General features: G+C 39.4%; 1 protein-coding gene across 2 annotated transcripts in view; it reads left to right on the top strand.

The window, feature by feature from the left end:
• The window catches only part of LOC135253503 (macrophage mannose receptor 1-like), a 29,371-nt gene extending 9,986 nt beyond the window's left edge, over positions 1-19,385 (top strand). Inside the window, exons 10-31 of one of the 2 annotated variants that reach the window (XM_064332856.1) lie at positions 354-469; positions 598-746; positions 1,233-1,432; positions 1,586-1,707; positions 2,033-2,111; positions 2,579-2,723; positions 3,570-3,608; positions 4,843-5,006; positions 5,681-5,745; positions 6,225-6,325; positions 7,872-8,014; positions 8,334-8,448; positions 8,829-9,001; positions 10,690-10,731; positions 13,561-13,666; positions 15,538-15,770; positions 15,921-16,086; positions 16,418-16,570; positions 16,838-16,954; positions 17,216-17,380; positions 17,810-17,842; positions 18,183-19,385. In XM_064332856.1, the coding sequence (XP_064188926.1) occupies positions 354-469; positions 598-746; positions 1,233-1,432; positions 1,586-1,707; positions 2,033-2,111; positions 2,579-2,723; positions 3,570-3,608; positions 4,843-5,006; positions 5,681-5,745; positions 6,225-6,325; positions 7,872-8,014; positions 8,334-8,448; positions 8,829-9,001; positions 10,690-10,731; positions 13,561-13,666; positions 15,538-15,770; positions 15,921-16,086; positions 16,418-16,570; positions 16,838-16,954; positions 17,216-17,380; positions 17,810-17,842; positions 18,183-18,421 (2,865 nt within the window). In that variant the 3' untranslated portion in view covers positions 18,422-19,385. The remainder of the gene's footprint in view (positions 1-353; positions 470-597; positions 747-1,232; positions 1,433-1,585; positions 1,708-2,032; positions 2,112-2,578; positions 2,724-3,569; positions 3,609-4,842; positions 5,007-5,680; positions 5,746-6,224; positions 6,326-7,871; positions 8,015-8,333; positions 8,449-8,828; positions 9,002-10,689; positions 10,732-13,560; positions 13,667-15,537; positions 15,771-15,920; positions 16,087-16,417; positions 16,571-16,837; positions 16,955-17,215; positions 17,381-17,809; positions 17,843-18,182) is intronic. The other variant, XM_064332857.1, reaches the window with a different exon arrangement.
• The last annotated feature ends 472 nt before the right edge of the window (positions 19,386-19,857 follow it).

The raw sequence follows: 19,857 nt of genomic DNA, 5'->3' as shown, positions 1-19,857 counted from the left end.
ATACAGTAGATTGTCTGGGTAGAATGTACCATAAGCACTGATCAAAAACCAGTTGCTTGTTAATAGCACTGTTTTGCTACAAATGATACCTTTAGTGAATGAATTTAAACTGTAACATACCACTGCCAAGCAATATAGCTGTCCGTTAAGCAGTTATTTTAGTAAAACTTGTCCATAAGAACTGTTTACATGACTGAACACAACAGATCATTTTCAAATTGGAATACAGTGAATGGCATTTCCAGCCTGTTTTAAGTGGGTTGGAAATAATACCGAGTTATTCCTTTTTTATTTATTTATCTATTTTTTGATAATGAGCATAGTACTGACTGTGTGTTAATTTTTTTCTGCAGGGCTGGGTCAGATATGAATCATTTTGCTACTTCATCGGCTCTGAAACAAAAACTTTTGATGAGGCTGCACAGACATGCCAGAGCTCTGAGTCATACTTAGTGGATGTGTCAAGCAGGTAAAATCACTATTATTTACCATACACATTATATGCATACTATATATAGACATAAAATAGTATTAATTTTCTTTTGTTTTGTTACATTTCTTTGCCGGACTAATGGACTGTGTTGCATTGTGTCGTAGATATGAAAATGCCTTCCTCATCAGCTTAGTTGGGCTCAGGCCAGAGAAGTATTTCTGGATAGGGTTGTCCAACACAGCGGACCGTGAGACCTTTGTGTGGACCAACACCAACAATGTGAGGTTCACTCACTTCAACGTTGGCATGCCAGGTACAGTGTTGTATTACACCTTACTTTTTGTCCTTAGTGCCACTTCTCTACACTAAAGTCTTATGATTTCAAACACCAAAGACCAAAGACATGCAGGCTAATTGGAGAGTCTAAATTGCCCTTGGGGTATAAGACTGTGAGTGAATGGTATGGGGGCCCTTTGGGGGACCTTCCTGCCTTTCACTCAATGTCTGCTGGGATAGGCTCTGCCCCCCACAACCCTGACCATGAGTAAGCGCTTTAGAAAATGGATGGATTATATGGTGCACTATATTTCCTGTATATTTATTTCCTAAATCAAATATTTTAAACAATTTAACTGCTTTATCAACAATTTAGCTTTCTTTTTGCTTTATCTTTAATTTATCAAGCTTTATTGCACACGAGGAGCCTTTCGTTTCACTCTGCATGCTGTGTGGCACAGAATCTGTCTGAAAAAATGTATTTTACTTGGTTTATCTTTGTGCTCCGTGTGTTTGAAAAAAGACAGAAAACAGGGCTGCGTTGCCATGACAACTGGGACATTTGCCGGATTATGGGATGTGGTCAGCTGTACCAGCAAACAGAAGTACATCTGTAAATACATGGCAGAGGGGGTGACATCAACAAAAGCTCCAATGACCACGCCAACCCTCAGTTGCCCCTCAGACTGGAGGCCTCTATCAAGCAGGAATATGTGTTATAAGGTACATACTGAGAAAGAATGTACTGGCTTATGCCCATATCTCACATTACCATAGCAACATTTTTTTTTCTTGAAAGGACAGGAATGAGTGGAAAAGGCCTAATGTTTGGACTGTGCTTAGAGCCTCAACACATTTGTTTTTTCTGTCTTAAAGATATACAAGAAAACAACTAAAAACAAGAAGACCTGGTTTGAAGCTCGGGACTTCTGTAAGGCAATCGGAGGAGACCTGCTCAGTATCCACAGTGAGAGTGACCTTGGTGGTGGGTACATGATGTGAGTCATCCTCGACGATTTCTCTCTGAGACAGAAACTGGCTGTCGTATCCTTTCATTACACCAGCCAGCTTGGGCAAAATACATCTTTTGGAGGTGGGGCGGGAAATCATGGGCAGCCAATCCCCAGCCACACAATGAATGCTGGGCAGAGCAGTCCTTACTGTTGTTAGACCATATCCAAGATTGTTATATTAATGTCTAATGCTTTCCAAATAACCTTTCTTCTAAATCATTGCAGTACCTGATATAGTGCTTCAGAATTAGCTTGAGATACTTACAATTAAATAAAAGTAAAAATCTTTTTCTTATTCTTTTTTTTGTAGGTCATCTGTGGAAAACGCATGGATTGGTCTGAGTGCTCTCGATCCCAATGCTGGCTTTGTGTGGAGTGATGGAAGCTCTGTGAGGCCTGCTTCATTTTTTTTTACCGCTTTAAGAGACTAATAATTGTATCATTTGAACTAATAGTTTTAAAATCAATTCAGAATTTCTGCCTTGTGATGGCCTTCTTTGACATGTTTGAACCTCATGTTGAGAGAAAACAGCAACAGACTCTGAATGCAAATTCCATACCTAGAATCAACTCTAGACCATTTGTAGGCTTTCTTGAGCATGAGCAAATAATGCAAAGACACAGCTGGCCAAAAAACAGCTGAGCATCAACTGTCCAATTTCTTACCCTAAAATGGAGGGACTACATATAAATATGGATGTAAATACTGTCCAAATTCTTTTTTTTTTAAATTATTTAAAATCCAGTGTACTGGGGTACAGTGCCAAAATAACAACAATGGTGTCTATGTCCCAAAAATTCTGCATTTGCTCTATATCCTACAAATATATATTAAAAAATTTATGCTTTTTCTCAGTTCTCTTATGAAAACTGGGGCTATGGCGAACCAAACAACTACAATAATGTTGAGCTCTGTGGCGAGGTCGGCTTTTACTATGGAAGACCATGGAATGACCGGCACTGTGAATCCTACAGCAACTGGATATGCCAGATCCGCAGAGGTAGAGAACCATTCATCTCACCAAGCTTCCTGTGCTGTAGACATGATACTTGTGTTTGTTCCAGTAAAATGACTTAGCTCTGGTTTGAATGGTATTGGCTTGAAATGGCCTTGTATTCACAGGGCTTCTGGTGTTTGCCACAGCCTGATGAATGAGTAATATTATAATTGACTTGTCAGTATAATAGTTTCACGTTTTATTAAGCTTACTGAGTCCCCTGCTGACTGCAGTGCCTAATGAACAGTGTAAGATCATGATACGCATGTAGTGATGCATTTTCCCATTTTACTGGAGTGAGTGTACTTGGCTTGAGTTTGTCCTGAATGACTGGGAGTCAGGAGGACCACCAGAGGAGTAGAGCATCACTCACAGAGTATAGTAACTTTACTGGCCGATTATATCATTAACATACTGGTTGATTCATATCTTTCTGCATAACTGAAAAGTACACAACCGCACAAATTTTGATGTACAATTAGCAGGCAATGAGAGTCACATTTATAGTCTTTTAAAGCTGCTTAAAAATATGAGGGTGTTTAAGTACTGTGTAATTGTTTTGCCTCCCTCGGAGGGTTTTGTTGCTTATCTTAATATAAGCATGAATAATTGAACTTTTCATAACCCCAGCATATGCGGACAAATGAGTATGATTCAGGAAGATCCTTCATTTTGAGTATTTTAATGCATTTTTTGTAAAACTGTGGGTGTAGAATTCATTATAACGCATGTAGAAATGATCAATTTGTAATCAGCAAATGTTGAGACATTAACTAGCAGGATTGTCTCATCCTTTTGTGTGATGCTGTTCTTTTCATCCACTTCTTTTCTTCTCTATTCTCTTCGCAGGAGTGACACCCAAACCTGCCCCAACTGGCACTGTGCTAGGTAACATGCTCATTTAATTCAATGGAACAGGAGTCGTGCCTTTTCACTTTATATTCATATATTATCAGGGCAGTGCACAAACCTTGTATCGCTCGGTAGCTACAGTATGTGTCTGGCTCACGAGGTTCTCAAGCTCATCTAGATGACTGTAGGCAATGAAATGCTTCAAAGGTATGCAATGGCAGTTAGACATGTATGTGCAAAGTCTGCAGCCTTCTTTTTTATTCTAATTGTAGAATTTGCTGTTGAATGTATATGTGTGTGTGTATGTGTGTATGTATGTATGTACGTACGTATGTGTAATTGTCTCTCTCTCTCTATTTGCATTGCTATTCTATGTGATATTGTTATGTTCATTATTTACCCTTGTTACTGAAATGTCTCAATCACTGTTTGTTCACATTTCTAAGCCATTTACATGCTTTTTAACTTTCCTTATGTGTATGTAAACACACTATCATCAAGGATAATTCAAATCAATCATGGTCGACCCTCTAGGAAAACTGAGCTGAGCCAGTCAGATAGCAACTTGAGGACTATTGAACAAAGTTAGAAAGTCAGTTCTACTTGTCTTGCATTGCAAACAATTCTTATTTAGCACAAATTTATGCCAAAGAAACAACCATTTCTGGATAATCCTGCACCAGTGTGTAGAGGTTTAAATTTTTCCCCTTGTTTTAAATGAACCCACCATCTTGTTGTGACATATGCAGCATCCACTAGTATTTGAGTTCTTCTTGAAGTTATTTTATTCATCGTGTTGGAAATATGAAATTTGCTTCCCTGGTGCAATGCTCAAGACATTAAAATAACAGCACTGTTGTTTATACATTACGTAGATGCACCATCAGGAAATATGTCAGAAAGTATAGAAACAACACTGGCACTGGTAGATGCTGAAATAGTGTGCTTTAAATTTGTGTGTGCGGGACAGTGTTTCATCAATAATAGTAATGCCTTTTATCTTTTGCGCCTCTCATTACAAAGTCACATAGCAGATGGAAGAACAATTTATATCTGTTTGCTTGGTGGGAACAATAAAGGAAAAAAATCATTTTAAATTTCCACATGTCGCTCTCTCCTTCCTTCTAGCTGCTGCACTTTATAACTTTCTGTCTTTGCTTCTCTTTGACAGTACGTTCCTTCGGGTCCTGAGGCTAGCAGAGAATCCATTATACTGCGTCTTAGCCTAGTTCAGAGTCCTGAATAACAGTGAGCCCCTCTTTCTTCACAGAGTATAATAAGACAAAGGACGGCTGGATTGAATACAATGATACACAGTATTATATTAATACTCAGAAGCTTGCCATGGATGAGGCCAGAGCATACTGTAAGAAGAACTTCGGTGATCTTGTGGTCTTAAATGGGGAAAGTGAAAGGAAGTTTATATGGAAACAGGTGAAGTATAACCATTTATAACATAATTTATAACATAATGTCTTTTTGCAAAAATCTATACATAATAATGTAATCATATCTGTTACAAAATTGTATTTATATATGATATAATATTGGAAATGTGTTTATATGACTACTATGGTTATTTATGCACTAGTTCATAATATAGGTCATAAAAGAAGAAGAATCTATAATCTATATTTCTGATAGTCTAAAGCCTAGATACTCAAATCTGGTCCTTGAAGCAGGTAGATAAGTGTGAAAGAGAGATTTCAATATTGATGGAAAATGGAAAAAACCTGGGATGTCTTATTTTATAGGTTATTTATGCACTAGTTCATAATATAGGTCATAAAAGCGGAAGAATCTATAATCTATATTTCTGAGCCTAGATACTCAAATCTGGTCCTTGAAGCAGGTAGTACTACTGTTTTTTTTCTTTTTTGTTGTTGTTTTTCCCACCAAACAGTTAATTGACTGATTAATGTCACTGATTGGCCAGACATTGTACACACCTAGTGTCCTGGGTCTAAATCAGTTCCTGATTAGAGGGGAAAAACCAGCAGTAGTACTGACCTCACAGGCCAGATTGGAGTCTGACTGATCTAAATGTTAACATGTGACAACACGTGTGGCATCTTCTGTTCTCAAAGATGAAAGTGTCTTTATTTCAGATATCCAGAGATCATGAGGAGCAATATTACATCGGCATGACAGTTGGTCTTGACAAATCCTTTCAGTAGGTACACATTACTATTTCTCAAGTGCATATGATCACTTGTAATCAGATTGTTTACAGACATGATTTTAATGTGAGCAAATTGATATATTTGGGAATAATAATATGAATAGGTCTCCATTGAATCATCAGAACGCTTGTTGCAATACAGTATCTACATTATAAACAAACAGGGTGTTATTCTTTAAATTAGAGGAAAGAGAGTTTCACTTCATGTTTTGGCACTTTTATCATCACCTGGAAGCACCTCCCAATAATCATTCACTGATGAAAATCATGCACAATGTCCTGAAACTACTATGCCACCTCCACCCAAAACACTTTGTATTGGTGCAACATGCCTGCATGGCTGCTGGGCCGTTGCTGTAACTAGTTAATATTTGCAGCAATTCATATTAATTTATATTCATTTTAATAAGCGAAAATATGTGAACTGTGCCTTGTGTCAGCTGCAGTTGTTTTGCTCACTGCTTTTGCAGGTGGATGGATGGATCTCCAGTGTCTTATGTAGCTTGGGAACAGAACGAGCCCAACTTTGCCAACAACGATGAAAACTGTGTGACCATGTACAAGAGCATGGGTGAGTACAGCTGTGCTAAGCCAATTCACTAACACTGTCAGCAGACTAACGCTGTCAGTCATACCACTGGGTAGAATTACTTTGTGTAATCTTTTTCACTAATCTGTCCAGAGAACATTATCCCAAAAGGACTGGGGATCATCCAGGTGCTTTTCTGCAAATCTGAAATTAGCATTAATGTTTCTTTTGGTTAGTAGTTTGTTTACTGCCTTGCTACTCTCCCATGAATCCCAGTTTTGCCCAGTGTCTTTCTTATTGTGACGTCATGAATACTGAACTTAGCTGAGGCTAGGGAGGCGTCCAGTTTTTTGAATGTTCTTATGGGATCTTTTGTGACTTCCTGGATGAGTTGTCACTGCACCCTTGAGGAAATGTTGGTGGGCCGGTTACTCCTGGGAAGATTCTACACTGTTCTAAATGTTCTGCATTTGGAGATAATGACTCTCATTGTTGTTTGTGGGGTCCCAGAACCTTTTAAATGGCTTTGTAACCCTTTCCAGACTGATATACTTCACTATGAGTGAGGTTTTATGTTCAATAGAGCTAGCTACAAACAAGCCAGGGTGTGTTAAATGTGTTTAGGTTTACTCAGGTTCCCTTTGTCTAATATTAAATTTTTAGCCAGCAGCCATTCCACCGGCAGCCATACCACCACGCACTCTGCTCCTGCGGACTGGTTGAAGCTAAGCAAGTGTGGGCTTGGTTAGTACTTGGATGGGAGACCACCAGGGAATACTGAGTTGCTGCTGGAAGTGGTGCTGGTGGGCCAGCAGGGGGCAATCTTCCCTCTGGTCAAATAAACCGCAATGCCCCAGTGCAGTGATGGGGACACTGTGCTGTAGGAGGTGCCATCTTTCGGATGAGACGTTAAACCGAGGTCCCGACTCACTGTGGTCATTAAAGATCCCATGACACTATTCGCAAAAAGTAGGGGGTTCCCCGGTGTCCTGGCTAAAATCCCAGTTCTCGCTCTCGCAAAAAAAAAAAAAAAAAAACTTGCCACCTAATCATCCCCTGATTTAATTGGCTAAAAAATGTTCTCTCCCTCCAGTGGAGCTGCTCAGCGGCCAACAATAGAGGATTGTGGTTGTACTGGGCAGCTCCCAGGTGTGAAGCAGGGCGTTCCTGCAAAAGAGCATCCGTGCTCAGCGAACCTACCGTGGTTAAATAAAAAAAATAATAATAATTTTGTCTAAAGATCTTAAACATCAAGTGGGACAAATATGCAATAATAGAGGAAATCAGGAAGGGAGCAAAAACTTTTTCACAGCACTGTACATTTGTAGCTTTGTAACCATGTCTCTGTGTCTGTTCCATAATTTAAAATGATAGGTGGCAATGCTGTTCATTAAGACTTCAAACATGTCAATCAAACAGCTATAAAAGAATTTGTATATTCGCAGCAGCATTTGACATGACGTTATATTAACATTGCATTTGACCACAGGCTCGTGAAGCTGGCTGGACACTGCCACTATTGGGCCTGATAGCCCCTTAGCATTGCAATAATTCTGGTTGGAATCTGAATCATTATTTGAATTGGCAGGGTTCTGGAATGACATTAACTGTGGTGTGGCCCTGCCATCCATATGTAAAAGAAGCACTGATGTTCCTACTAATGCCACAGCAGCACCTACTGTAATGCCTCAGGGAGGATGTCCCCCAGACTGGATAATTTTCCAAGGAAAGGTAAAAACCAATAAAAACTGAGAAAATCAAAGTGATTGATGCTGCCTTGGAGTTAACTTTCATATCTGTGTGGAGACGAACAGAACAACGCAGGAAACAATTACGTGAACTGGCTCAGCTGTTGTGACATTTTGATGATTAATTAAAACATCACAATGCTACATTGTGCCTGCACTTGGTGAATTGACATTGCTATACTCATACCCAGTAGTATTAGTGGTAAAATTGTGAAAAGATTTCATTTATCATTTATGCATTAAACTTTCCTGTTCTCTGAAGCAAATATCATTTTACAATTGTGATATGTTTGTATGCCCAGTGCTACAAGCTCATTGGAACCAGTTCTGCAGACAGGAAACCCTGGCAAGAGGCCAGAACCTACTGTATAAACCTGGGAGGAAATTTAGCCTCTATCCTCAGTGAAAAAGAGCAAAGTGAGTGATGAGCTTCTCGTTCCATTCTCACTCATCTCATTTGTGTATCAACACCTGAACTAACATTTTTCATTGTTTTGCCTCTGCATCCATTCAGAAAAGATAATGCCTGACCATAAATGTGGAAACAGTGCATACTTTGAATGTATTTTGTATGTCTTGTATGCTGTGTCATACTATTTCTTCTTCTACATAAGCAGAGAGACACAAAGCCCTGTCACTGTATGCTAAGAACAGGGAAACAAGTAAACTGTCACATCTGACACTTGCACTTGTTACATCAGGTGGCATTGCTTTGAGAGCCAGAGAAAGTTTGAACATTATTTTGTGAGAGCTTCAGCTCAGTGTTTATACTGCCCTGGTGTGCACTGTCCCATTAGATTTTCTGACAACCAAATTGTATGGCCTGGATACGGACATGTGGATTGGCCTGAATGACGTGAACTGGGAGATGCGCTTCCTGTGGACAGACGGGAGAGGGGTCTACTACACCAACTGGGCCAAAGGTCACCCTGTGTCTGTGCCCGACGGCCGTTACATGTTCATGGACGAGGTAATCAGACGGCTCTCACTGATAATGGAATTGTGGAAATGCATTTTTTGTGTGTTTAACGTCCGAAATGCATCATGAAAATGAGGAAACTGATTTTACTGTACGTTGGGACGGCAGGAATGGTGCCTGACAGTTTGTACCATGGTGGGGCATGCCTTATACCTTCACAACACCAAGAGTTTAGCACTGTTCAGGGTTTACCACAACTACAATGATTTACAACATGCAGTTTTGTAGGTATGTACTAGCCAGAGATATAATTTCTGAATCATAATCTCAGTGTTTGAATTATGTAAGAATAAAAGCAACTGAGCAAAGAAAGGTGATGTGCAAACATAACACAATCTCTCTCCTATCATAGGACCAGCAATCACTGTCATATCAGTGCATGAAACAAATGACATTTTAACCTAAATGTCCTTTAGAGAAGTATGTGAGATGTCCTGAAACACCAGGCTTAAGCACCCGCCAGCCAGTTTAGCATGTATGAGTGTTCAGGCGGGGCAGCATGGTGGTGGAGTAGATAACACTGTTGCCTCACAGCAAGAGGGTCCCCGGTGCTTTTCTGTCTGGAATTTGCATGTGCCTGTGTGGGTTTCCTTCAGCAGTCCGAAGACATGCAGGTTAGGCCAATTGCAGAGCCTTAATTGCCTGCAGGTATGAGTGTGTGTGAATAGCGTGTGTGCCCTGCAATTGGCAACTACATGTCCAGGGTTTATTCCTATCTCTTCCCCAGTACGTTCTGGGATAGGCTCCAGGATCGAAACCCTGACCGAGAATAAGCAGGCTGGATAATAGATGTATGGATGGATGGTAGGGCTAGGCAATATATCGATATTATATCGATATCGTGATATGAGACTACATATCGTCTGGGATTTTGTATATCGTAATATCATGATATGGCATAAGTGCTGTCTTTTCCTGGTTTTAAAGGCAGCATTACTGTAAAGTGATGTCATTTTCTGGACTTACCTGACTGTTCTAGCTGTTCTATTATTTGCCTTTACCCACTTAGTTATTACATAGGCATTACTGATGATTATTTATCAAAAATCTCATTGTGTATTTTTGTGAAAGTACCAATAGTCATCCCCGCAAAATCATCACAACATCAATATCGAGATATTTGGTCAAAAATATTGTAATATTTGATTTTGTCCATATCGCCCCACCCTATGGATGGAGTATTTAAGGATTTAAGGTCAATATTCCTTATGCGCTCTTCCTTTAAACCCCAGGACCAACAATGATAGACAGCTGAGGAAAGTTAGCAGTGACATAATGTGTTTAATCATAAAACAAACAATCCTCTGATCCATAGATCAAATCAAATCAAATCAATTTTATTTGTATAGTGCTTTTTACAGACTGTCACACAGATGCTTTACAGGGCAGCAGAAAAAGAGAAAGAAACAGGAAACATGAGGTAAAAAGAATAAATCCTAGAGGGGAGAAAAACCCTCAGAGATGAGAAAAAACTCCCCGATGGGACGAAATCTTGGGAGGGAACCGCCTATAGAAGGGGCGCCCGCATTATTTCCTTCCACTGACAAGCACTGGCTAAACAATTTCAGTGCATCTCTTGACAACCCAGCTCAATTGGTCCTGCATCAATGCATCTCTATTTCCTGAAAGGAGTAAAATACATTATTGATGCACTTTTTTTGCTTGTTCAATTATTTTAGTTCACCTGGGATCATCGATACCATGAGATACCGGAACGCATTGTAAGTAGCCTGGAAGCAGAATAAAAAAAACAATGAACGGAGCAGTCAGGCTTCTTTGTCAGTGAGGGAAAACTGGATGTGTAAAGAGGAAAGGCTATTGACTTGGCTTTTGCATCGCGCCTGATCTTGCTCTTGCCCAAACAGTGTGTTCCCTACTGTGCTTTTGGAGTTCGTGTCGTGCTGTCTGGGGGGGTTCCCTGCTCTGCTTCTGTTTGGAGCTACCTTGGCTTGCAAAATGCTTGGTATAGTATCTCTGTCTCAGCAGTAATTTAAACAGTGAAGCTCCATGCGCTTCTTGTATTTTGTTTCTTTTACAGCTTTTTATTTATTTATTACATTTATTCAAGTAAAGTTTTGCTGATGTTTCATATCTAAAAACTAGGGCTGTCAATCGATTCAAATATTTAATCGTGATTAAACGCATGATTGTCCATAGTTAATCGCGATTAATTGCATATTTTTTATCTGTTCAAAATGTACCTTAAAGGGATATTTTTCAAGTGTTTAATACTCTTATCAACATGGGAGTATGCTTGCTTTATGCAAATTTATGTTTATTTATTATTGGAAATCAATTAACAACCCAAAACAATGACAAATATTGTCCAGAAACCCTCAAAGGTACTGCATTTAGCAAAACAAAATATGCTCAAATCATAACATGGCAAACTCAAGCCCAACAGGCAACAACAGATGGGCATATTGACCTGCTAAATTTAACATTAGTTAGTAATATGAGTACTCACACAATGTAGTGTGTCCAACTTCACAATTATAAAGGTTCACTAAAACATACCGTTTTTTTAAGCATTAACACAAAACGATGGACCTCAATGCATCGCAACAACACACACATTGTACAACATTGGTCATCTAAATTTTCTATTACTCAAATATTATTCCCTGGATACCTTGCACTTCTAAAGCAAATCACACAATGTAATTGTGTCCAACCATGGGGAAAATAAAGGCTCACAAAAACATCCCCTTCTACTACGTGGGATCAAAACAGGATGATACAAAATAAAACGAACAATAAATAAAGTGAGCAGGAAACAGTAGAAAGGGAGTATAATACAGAACTAGGACTCAAACTAGGGTATTGCAGTTACGGCTATACTTCCATTTCTTTGGATACAACAGTTAGGCTATACTTCTATTTCTTTGCACCGAGCCAGTTGCTTAACCAGACAAGCCTGTTTACATTGTCGGACGACAGGGCAGCTCCCTTCTTCTGAACAATATGCCCAAACAATGAAAAACTGCGTTCGGGCTGTTTTACTCAAGAAAACATGGATTCCCACGGAAAACGCTGCTTTATTTTATTGTTAAGAAGTATATTAAATGAGTAAATAGAGTGAAACCGCGAAACTAGTTAGGCTGCAGTATTACGAGTATTACGACCGTTCAGTTGCTTTTTTCACAAGTCGGACCCAGAGACTGTAAAACCATCGTTTTTTTTACTAGTTCCAAGTTGCAGCATAAGGGTCGGGAAAACGTTCATCATAACACAACGTGCGTTAACGTGCGTTAAAAAATTAGTGGCGTTAAAACGAATTTGTGTTAACGCGTTATTATTGCGTTAACTTTGACAGCCCTACTAAAAACATCTCATTTACAACACATAGGACATTTATTTGTTTTTAATTATGTTGTTACAGGTCCACCTTTTCTTATTGTTCAAATATAGAATTTTATTTATTTGTTATTTAGAATTAGGCCTATAGATTTTATATTTTATTGGCTCATCATTTTATCACGTGTGTTACTGAACCTCTTACAACCATGGCTAGAAACATTGAAAGGTTTTTTTTTTGTTGTAAGCATGTATTGCTTCAACTGAATAGTCTGGAGACTAAAAAAATCTAACCCAGATGTCATGAACACTAAATAACAATATTGGCTATGATCACATACAAGCAAGCACGCACGCACATACACACACACTCTTGGTTTGAGTCAATGTGTTAGTGATAGATCGCCTTGGTGATGGAAATCCCTTCCCTTTCCCCCTGGTTTATTGCACCTCTGAAGGATTTTGCTTTTGGAATCAAGAACAGCGAATGTGTTGCATGTTGTGGAACGTTTTGGACAGCTTTCTCTTGTTTCTGGAGCTCAGGCAAATAACGATGAGCGTCAGTCCCATTGCTCTAAATTTCTACATTATTTGTACTAGAACCGCTTACTTCATACAAGAGTATGAAGTAAGCGTATGTGACATGTATGTGACATTGTCGGTGTTTCTCACACTATTTAGTAAGAGAGACATTAGCGATGATGTTTCCACAAAGTCATTTGACCTTGAAACTCTTTGTATTTTCTCCTGCTGATCCACACTGTGCTCGATCTTCAGATGTTGAAATGCGTTACAACACTTTGCAGGGCCATCAATGATGGTCCACTCACAATAATGTCATCACTCTATCACAGGAAAGAATGTGACAGAAGAAACTTCCTCACGCGCCAAACTGCATTGTCTGCAAGGCCACTAAACATCCTACAACACTTAATGAGACTAAGCCAATCATGGTTAATATACCTCATGAAACAAGATTTAATTACAAATTAAACCTGTGGTTGCTAATTGATCTGCTGTCCATAAATCATTGCTAACATATAGCTTCTGCTTGTGCATAGGGCTGTCCAGAACATTTCCTGTATCCTCGCTGGTCTTATAAGTGTCCTCTCAACAACAGGAATCTTGAGCCTCTAAATGTCAATCAGTGGGCCCCCTGACAATGTTCTTGACAAATGTAATTTGTGCTCTGTTTTGTCCCTCCCCACCCCACTCCCCTCCACTCCACCCATCACCGTCTCGCTGCTGGTCAGGAGTTTGATTGTGTGATAATGGTGGGAAACACAGCTGCACTAACAGGACTCTGGAAGGTTGAAGACTGCCTTGCTGCCCGAGGTTTCATCTGCAAGAGGAACATTGGTGAGCCTTCAACCCCAACTTAATTAATCTCCACTTTCAGTGTGGTAGCAGGGTATCAAGTGCCACATCTACTGACTGTGAGGTATATTAGACATTGGTCACCACAGATACTAATTTTGTACATATATTGTAACTCTGGAATTCCTGTTCCAGAATTTTAATAGTATACCTGGAAAGAAGGCACTGTCCAGAAAATCGCTACTTTGAGATTGTTTGCTCTCTTATTCAGAGGCCTCAGTCACAAATGTGGTCACACTTACTCCTCTCTCAGATGAGGGGACAAATTCACAGTAGGAGAACGCTTTAAAAAAAATTAAATCATAGACCTGGAAATGGCCTGTTTATGTTATTCTGCCATTGTGCAAATGTTGGCCTGCCCTCATTCTGTCGCTTGTTCAGATCCTTTGCTTTAACCTTGTTTTCTCTAATTCCAGCAAGTTGTTGGGAAGAAGTGAAAAGCAATATTAGTCCGCTGTCTAAGGGTCTCTTATAGCTGTAGCTCTCGAACCTTGCAGTCCTGAGGGACCCCTGTGTATCCTGGTTTCTGTTACAGCCAACCTCTTGCTTAGTTAAAGGCATACTATGCAGGATTTATTTCCTTGCTTCGCTCCTGTATTTGCAATCAAAACCGTCTCCCCCTTCATTCTCAATCCCGCCAACACCACCAAGATGCCAAAGCTAATACACTAACAAAACAACTAGTAGCTAGTATGTATCAGTAGCTGTATAACATCAAATTGCAAAACTACATTTTTTTCACATTGCAAAAATGTCTCTACAGCAATAGCTGCATTCATACCAGTCAGGCAGTCAGAAGTATGCCAAAATACTTGATGACATATCCGATAGCAAAAACTCCCACTTCGCTGTCATATGCAATAAAGTTATGCCATAGTTAGCTTTAGCTTGGTATTGATGGAACAGACCTACGCTAGCCTCTGCTAGCGCAGAACCTGCGTGTTTCAGTCTGCTCTAGCCTGCTTGGAAGCGTGGCAAAATTCTGTAACATAAGCACACGTATATACAAACAAATTTTCATTGTCACAAAGTCACAGTCAAGGGACCCCACTCTTCCCCTTTAGCTGATTGGGGAAGTAGCCTAGAAGAGCTCCATGTTGCAGGCTACCAGCCTACCCCCGTGGCAACAAAGGCACACAACCGCATATTCACCTAAGATATCAACTTAGTAAAACATGCATGTCTCTCTAACCAAGGATATTAGTGAGTAGTAGTCAAAATGCAGTCACATCCAGAAAAAAAAATTGAACTAATATGGGATGATAGAATTTTCCGACTGGTGGACTCCCTTATTACCAAGCTAATTATAGCTACGTAGCCCATATGAGCTCAGAGAAGTAAATTGGAATCTTATTCTCCAACCTTAAGGTGTTACTTTGAAAAATGTAAAACCCACAGAAAATTCTCAGGCCATCATGGTGAGCCAGCTAATGGTGGCAAACATAAATAAATACATTTAGTTAGCTAATAATGAAAGCTACCTACTGTAACCTGACACACTGACCAGCCACTTGCATGGCCTTAGGTTAGCCACTAAGGCAACTATCTTCTTCTATTAGTCACATGCTTTTCAGAAAAAAAGTTTTTTGAACATCAAATACAGGCAGACAAGCAAAGACTGGGTAGAAGTACACGCACACACAGATTGGCAGTGCATCATAGTAATGAAACATGGTTGTTTTATAATATTTTCAAGATAAAAATCCTGCCTATTTTTGGAGCCTATTGAGTCACCTCAGTCTTTTAAGAGGGTAAATAATTTCTCCAATCATGAAAATTCTGGGATTACAATTGGAGCCTCCCAGGGCCAAGTTTGAGAACCACTGTTTTACAGCATGCTTTCCATGTTTCAGACCCACAGATTAGTCCTCCGGTAACAACAATTTCACCCAAGACTTACTACAAGATTGGCAACAACTCCTATAAGGTGATGACTCAGAAAATGAACTGGGACGAGGCCAGGCGGCAGTGCAAGGCAGACGATGCAGACCTTGCCAGCATCCTGGACCCAATAACTCAGTCCTACCTGGCACTGACAATCTTAAAGCATAAGGAACCCTTTTGGATAGGACTCAACAGCAATGTGGTAAAGTGACCCTATTTGTATATATGCTGATACATCCAGTGCTAAGTGATGTATTGATGTGTCCAAATTCGCTCATTTATTTTTTAATCTTTCTACCTTTTGGCGTATCACTGATACATGCCTTCCCGTGTATGTATGTATTGAATTTAGACTAGCGGGTACTTCCGCTGGATAGACAACTGGCGGCTACGCTACACTAAATGGGCAGTTGGGGAGCCAAGGAACAACCTGGCCTGTGTGTACATGGATGTGGATGGACGGTGGAAGACTGGCTCCTGCAGTAGCACATACTACTCTCTGTGCAAGCGCTCTCCAGGTGGGGAAGTGACCCAGTAAAAGCTGTGCAAAATGAACTGTACATCTGTGCTGATGAATTACATTTTAGAGATGGATGTGGTTTCAGGCCTAGAGTTGGATGGGTCATGTTTTAATTAAAACATGCTTAAAAAATGAATGCTGTGTTGAACTTAAAGTGTTGAACTCAACATTTCGGTGAGTTCTGAACACTGAACTTTGAAGAAGGTTAGATAAATAGTTTAAGGAAAATATTATTGGGAGCATTGAGTATTAAGGCTATCTAACAACCTACTTTTGGGGTGCAATGCTGTTGCGTGAATTGTAAGTGCAGGTTGTGTGCCTCCCCCCAGATGTAGCCCCCACGGATCCCCCACAACTGCCAGGAAACTGCCCTGAGCCGAAGAAACGAAAGACCTGGGTGCCTTTCCGGGGCCACTGTTACGCATTCATCGCCTCCTCAGTGGAGAACTGGGCCCATGCTTCCATTGAATGTGTGCGAATGGGTACAGATGGATTTTCCTTCTCTTTTCCTCTCTCTTAATGTGTGATTTTACAAGCTTTACAAGTTTGTGGTATGTTCTCTAGATCTGTTAAACATCTTTCTGATACCCTCCTATAAGATTATCTGATCTGCTTCCTGAGCATGTGAACTGAAATGTCTGAACTGAAAATTTCCATTTTTTGTTGATGAGTATGCATTTACACTATAATGATTTAATGGACAAAAACATGTTGAAGAATGATTTTCCTTTTCTCTTGTCCTTTAACAGGAGCTTCTCTGCTCAGCATTGAAGACCCAGTGGAGGCGAAGTTCATACAGCAAAACCTAGAGCTACTTCAAGATGGCACCAAGTCCTTCTGGATTGGCCTGTACAAGAACCACAAAGGTAAATGACTTTAAAGTGGTTTTCTTGAGGAGCACATGCTCAATTTTCAAATTCATTGAACCTATTTATGAATTGAGGTAATACCAGCTCTCCATGGGGCCAATATGATGTGCTCAGTTAGGATTTGAACAACAACAAACGTCTTTATATGCTTTTTTCCTGACTGGCTATCTCTGAAAATTAAAAATATCCTACAGCAACACCAACACAAACCATGACTTGATGTCCACATAAAATTGTACTGTTACATTTTGACCACAGGGGAATGGTTATGGATTGACAACAAAGTGGTTGACTACACAAACTGGGACACAGATGAACCATCATCTTCCACCGAGGACTGTGTGGAAATCTACTCTGACACCTCCAGATGGAACAATGTAAACTGCCATAGATACAAGTCCTACATTTGTAAAACAGAAAAGGGTAAGTAAGATGATTTGTTCAATTACTGAACCTTTCTCAACCCAAGTCTGGTGATAGTACAGAGCTCTACAGAGCAATAACTTGAGAGTATTGTATAGCTTACACTGACCTCTGGTTTGTTCCAGTTGAATGCATTACTCTCCATCTGGTAACCTTGTATTGTCGTTGTTCATGCAAACAGCTTCTATTTCTTTTAACGTAATGTTATAAAACCGTGATATTGATTATTCAGTCTCACATTTAATTTAACTTGTCAGGTGAGAAGTAAACCATTATGGGTATGCTTTTGTTATGTTAGTCCGGCTTTCTGATGACTGGGTATTGGCCTGGAGTTATGACTATCATTTAAAACAGAGAAAAGATTTTTATATTGCTCTCATCATTGACTGAACATACATGATCCTAGTTAATACTTGATTTCTTTTTTAGTAATACCACCGACTGAAAAACATAAACCCATATGTAAGTGTTTTTTATCTTTCATTTCTTCTCTTTCAATATATGCTTTGCAGCAAAACTTCACATTTTGTTGAGTTTTTAACAAATTTATGCCAAGGAATTGTTTTACTTGTCTGTAGGACATTTTGCTAATTCATGTAATATTAAATATTAGAACCCTTCAGCATTAATTCCATGAAGAAGCTACTTATGTAACTGTTAGACAAAGTATATCGGCATAGTCTAGTATATTGGCACCTGACCTTTAAATCATGTATTGTGCCCCCTGGGTATAATCATAAAGTGAGTACCATATATGATTCATTTAACGTATACCCACTGCTTCTCTTTTGTGTGCTTTTAGCTCACGTTGGCGAGGAGGCTCCCCATGGCTATGCTGGCGTTGTAGTGGCCGTGTTCATTGTGATAGTAACAGTAGCGGGACTCGCGGCGTTCTTCTTCCACAAGAGAAGACAGCAGACGGTGCAGGGCGAGTGCAACTTCGACAACAGCCTGTACTTCAACAGCGAATCCCGCGTCACCACCGTCGACACCAAGGGCTTGGTAGACCACATCGAGCAGAACGAACAGGCCGCCATCTGATGTGTCAGGACAATCTCAGCACCACAGCAACCAAAAAAAAAAAAAACTTTTCGAAAAACTTTACAAAGTTGCAGTTAGACTATATGGGTGTGGTGAATAACAAAAATATAGCAACCTTTTTGCAAGTTTTCTCCTTTACTACCCACACCACAGCTTTATGGCTGATATTTATACATTTAAAATACATTTTTGTTGTTGTGAACATATTTAGTGAGTGTGATCTGGAGTAGCTATTGGCATCATAGCTGGAAAGTTGTGTTTTGAGCGTTGTAAAAAGGAAACAATGTAAAAATATTGCTACAACATTGTTATTCACCACACATTACACAACCAGTTATAATGTTTGTGATAATATTTTGTGCTCAATGGTAATTCGCTTCTAGTTCACATGCACAGGCACACACCCACGCATGCTCACACGCACACACACACACAAAGCAATCCACTTTGAGGGAAATGGAATCTTATGGTTTATGGAGAGGAATGATACTATTGATCTAAACAGGTGTACTAATAATTGTTGAAAATGTTTTGTCTCTTAAACTACTCACTGCTTATATCCTCATATTTAACCATGGTTTAGGATGTATGCAGCAGCCCTGCTGCACACTGTATAGCAATAATCTGTTTTTAAAATCAAGCAATACTCTGTTTTAATACCATCAAATCATTTTTCAGTATGTTCTAGAAAAGCTTAGATTTTAACTGCAACCATAGAAAAAGATGTGGGAAAATATGCTATTTTATTATTTTTTTATTTTGGATTTGTACAGATTGATATTTTCTTAAACATAAATGTTGACAACTTATTCACCTTTGTGCCTTACTAGCTTGAAACATTTTATAAAAATTTTCTACTTCTTATTTCAGCTGATTATCACACATATGAGGATGCTTGTATTTCATTGACTGAAAGCTGTCGAGTTTGATTGTAAATAAATGTTTTAAAAATGAGAACTATAAATGTGCTGCTGGCCCCAGTGCTTGATGACAGTCCATTTTCAGCCTGACTATGCCCCTCAGGCCCTGAAGATCCAAAGTGAGTCGCGACTGGCCCACATTCTTTGTCTGCTCGAACTGCCCACACTCTCATCAAGACAACTGCTCACAAACGCAAAAGTCTTTGTACTAATCATCACTGCAAAATCTTTCGCAGGTTTCTCTACTCTCGTGACTCAAGAGAAATGCGTGTCTTCCACACAAGGCTGACGAGGACATTTAGTTTATAAATACAAACAGAGAATGGAAGTCATTTTCATAACAGTGAAAAAGAAATTATCGTTTTTTGATGTGCTGTTGAATCTACAATCTGCATCTACATTCAATTCAGAACTTCTTCATGAAGAAGAAAAAATGTTTTTCCTTAACTAACATGAGACAAGAGTCAATTCCTCTAATTAACTTGCACACCTTCAGTGAACTTTTGCTGTTCTGTG

The sequence above is a fragment of the Anguilla rostrata genome, chromosome 4 (assembly GCF_018555375.3).
Source record: "Anguilla rostrata isolate EN2019 chromosome 4, ASM1855537v3, whole genome shotgun sequence".
In the NCBI taxonomy this organism is placed as follows: Eukaryota; Metazoa; Chordata; class Actinopteri; order Anguilliformes; family Anguillidae; genus Anguilla; species Anguilla rostrata.
This window is presented reverse-complemented; position numbering and strand designations above follow the sequence as displayed.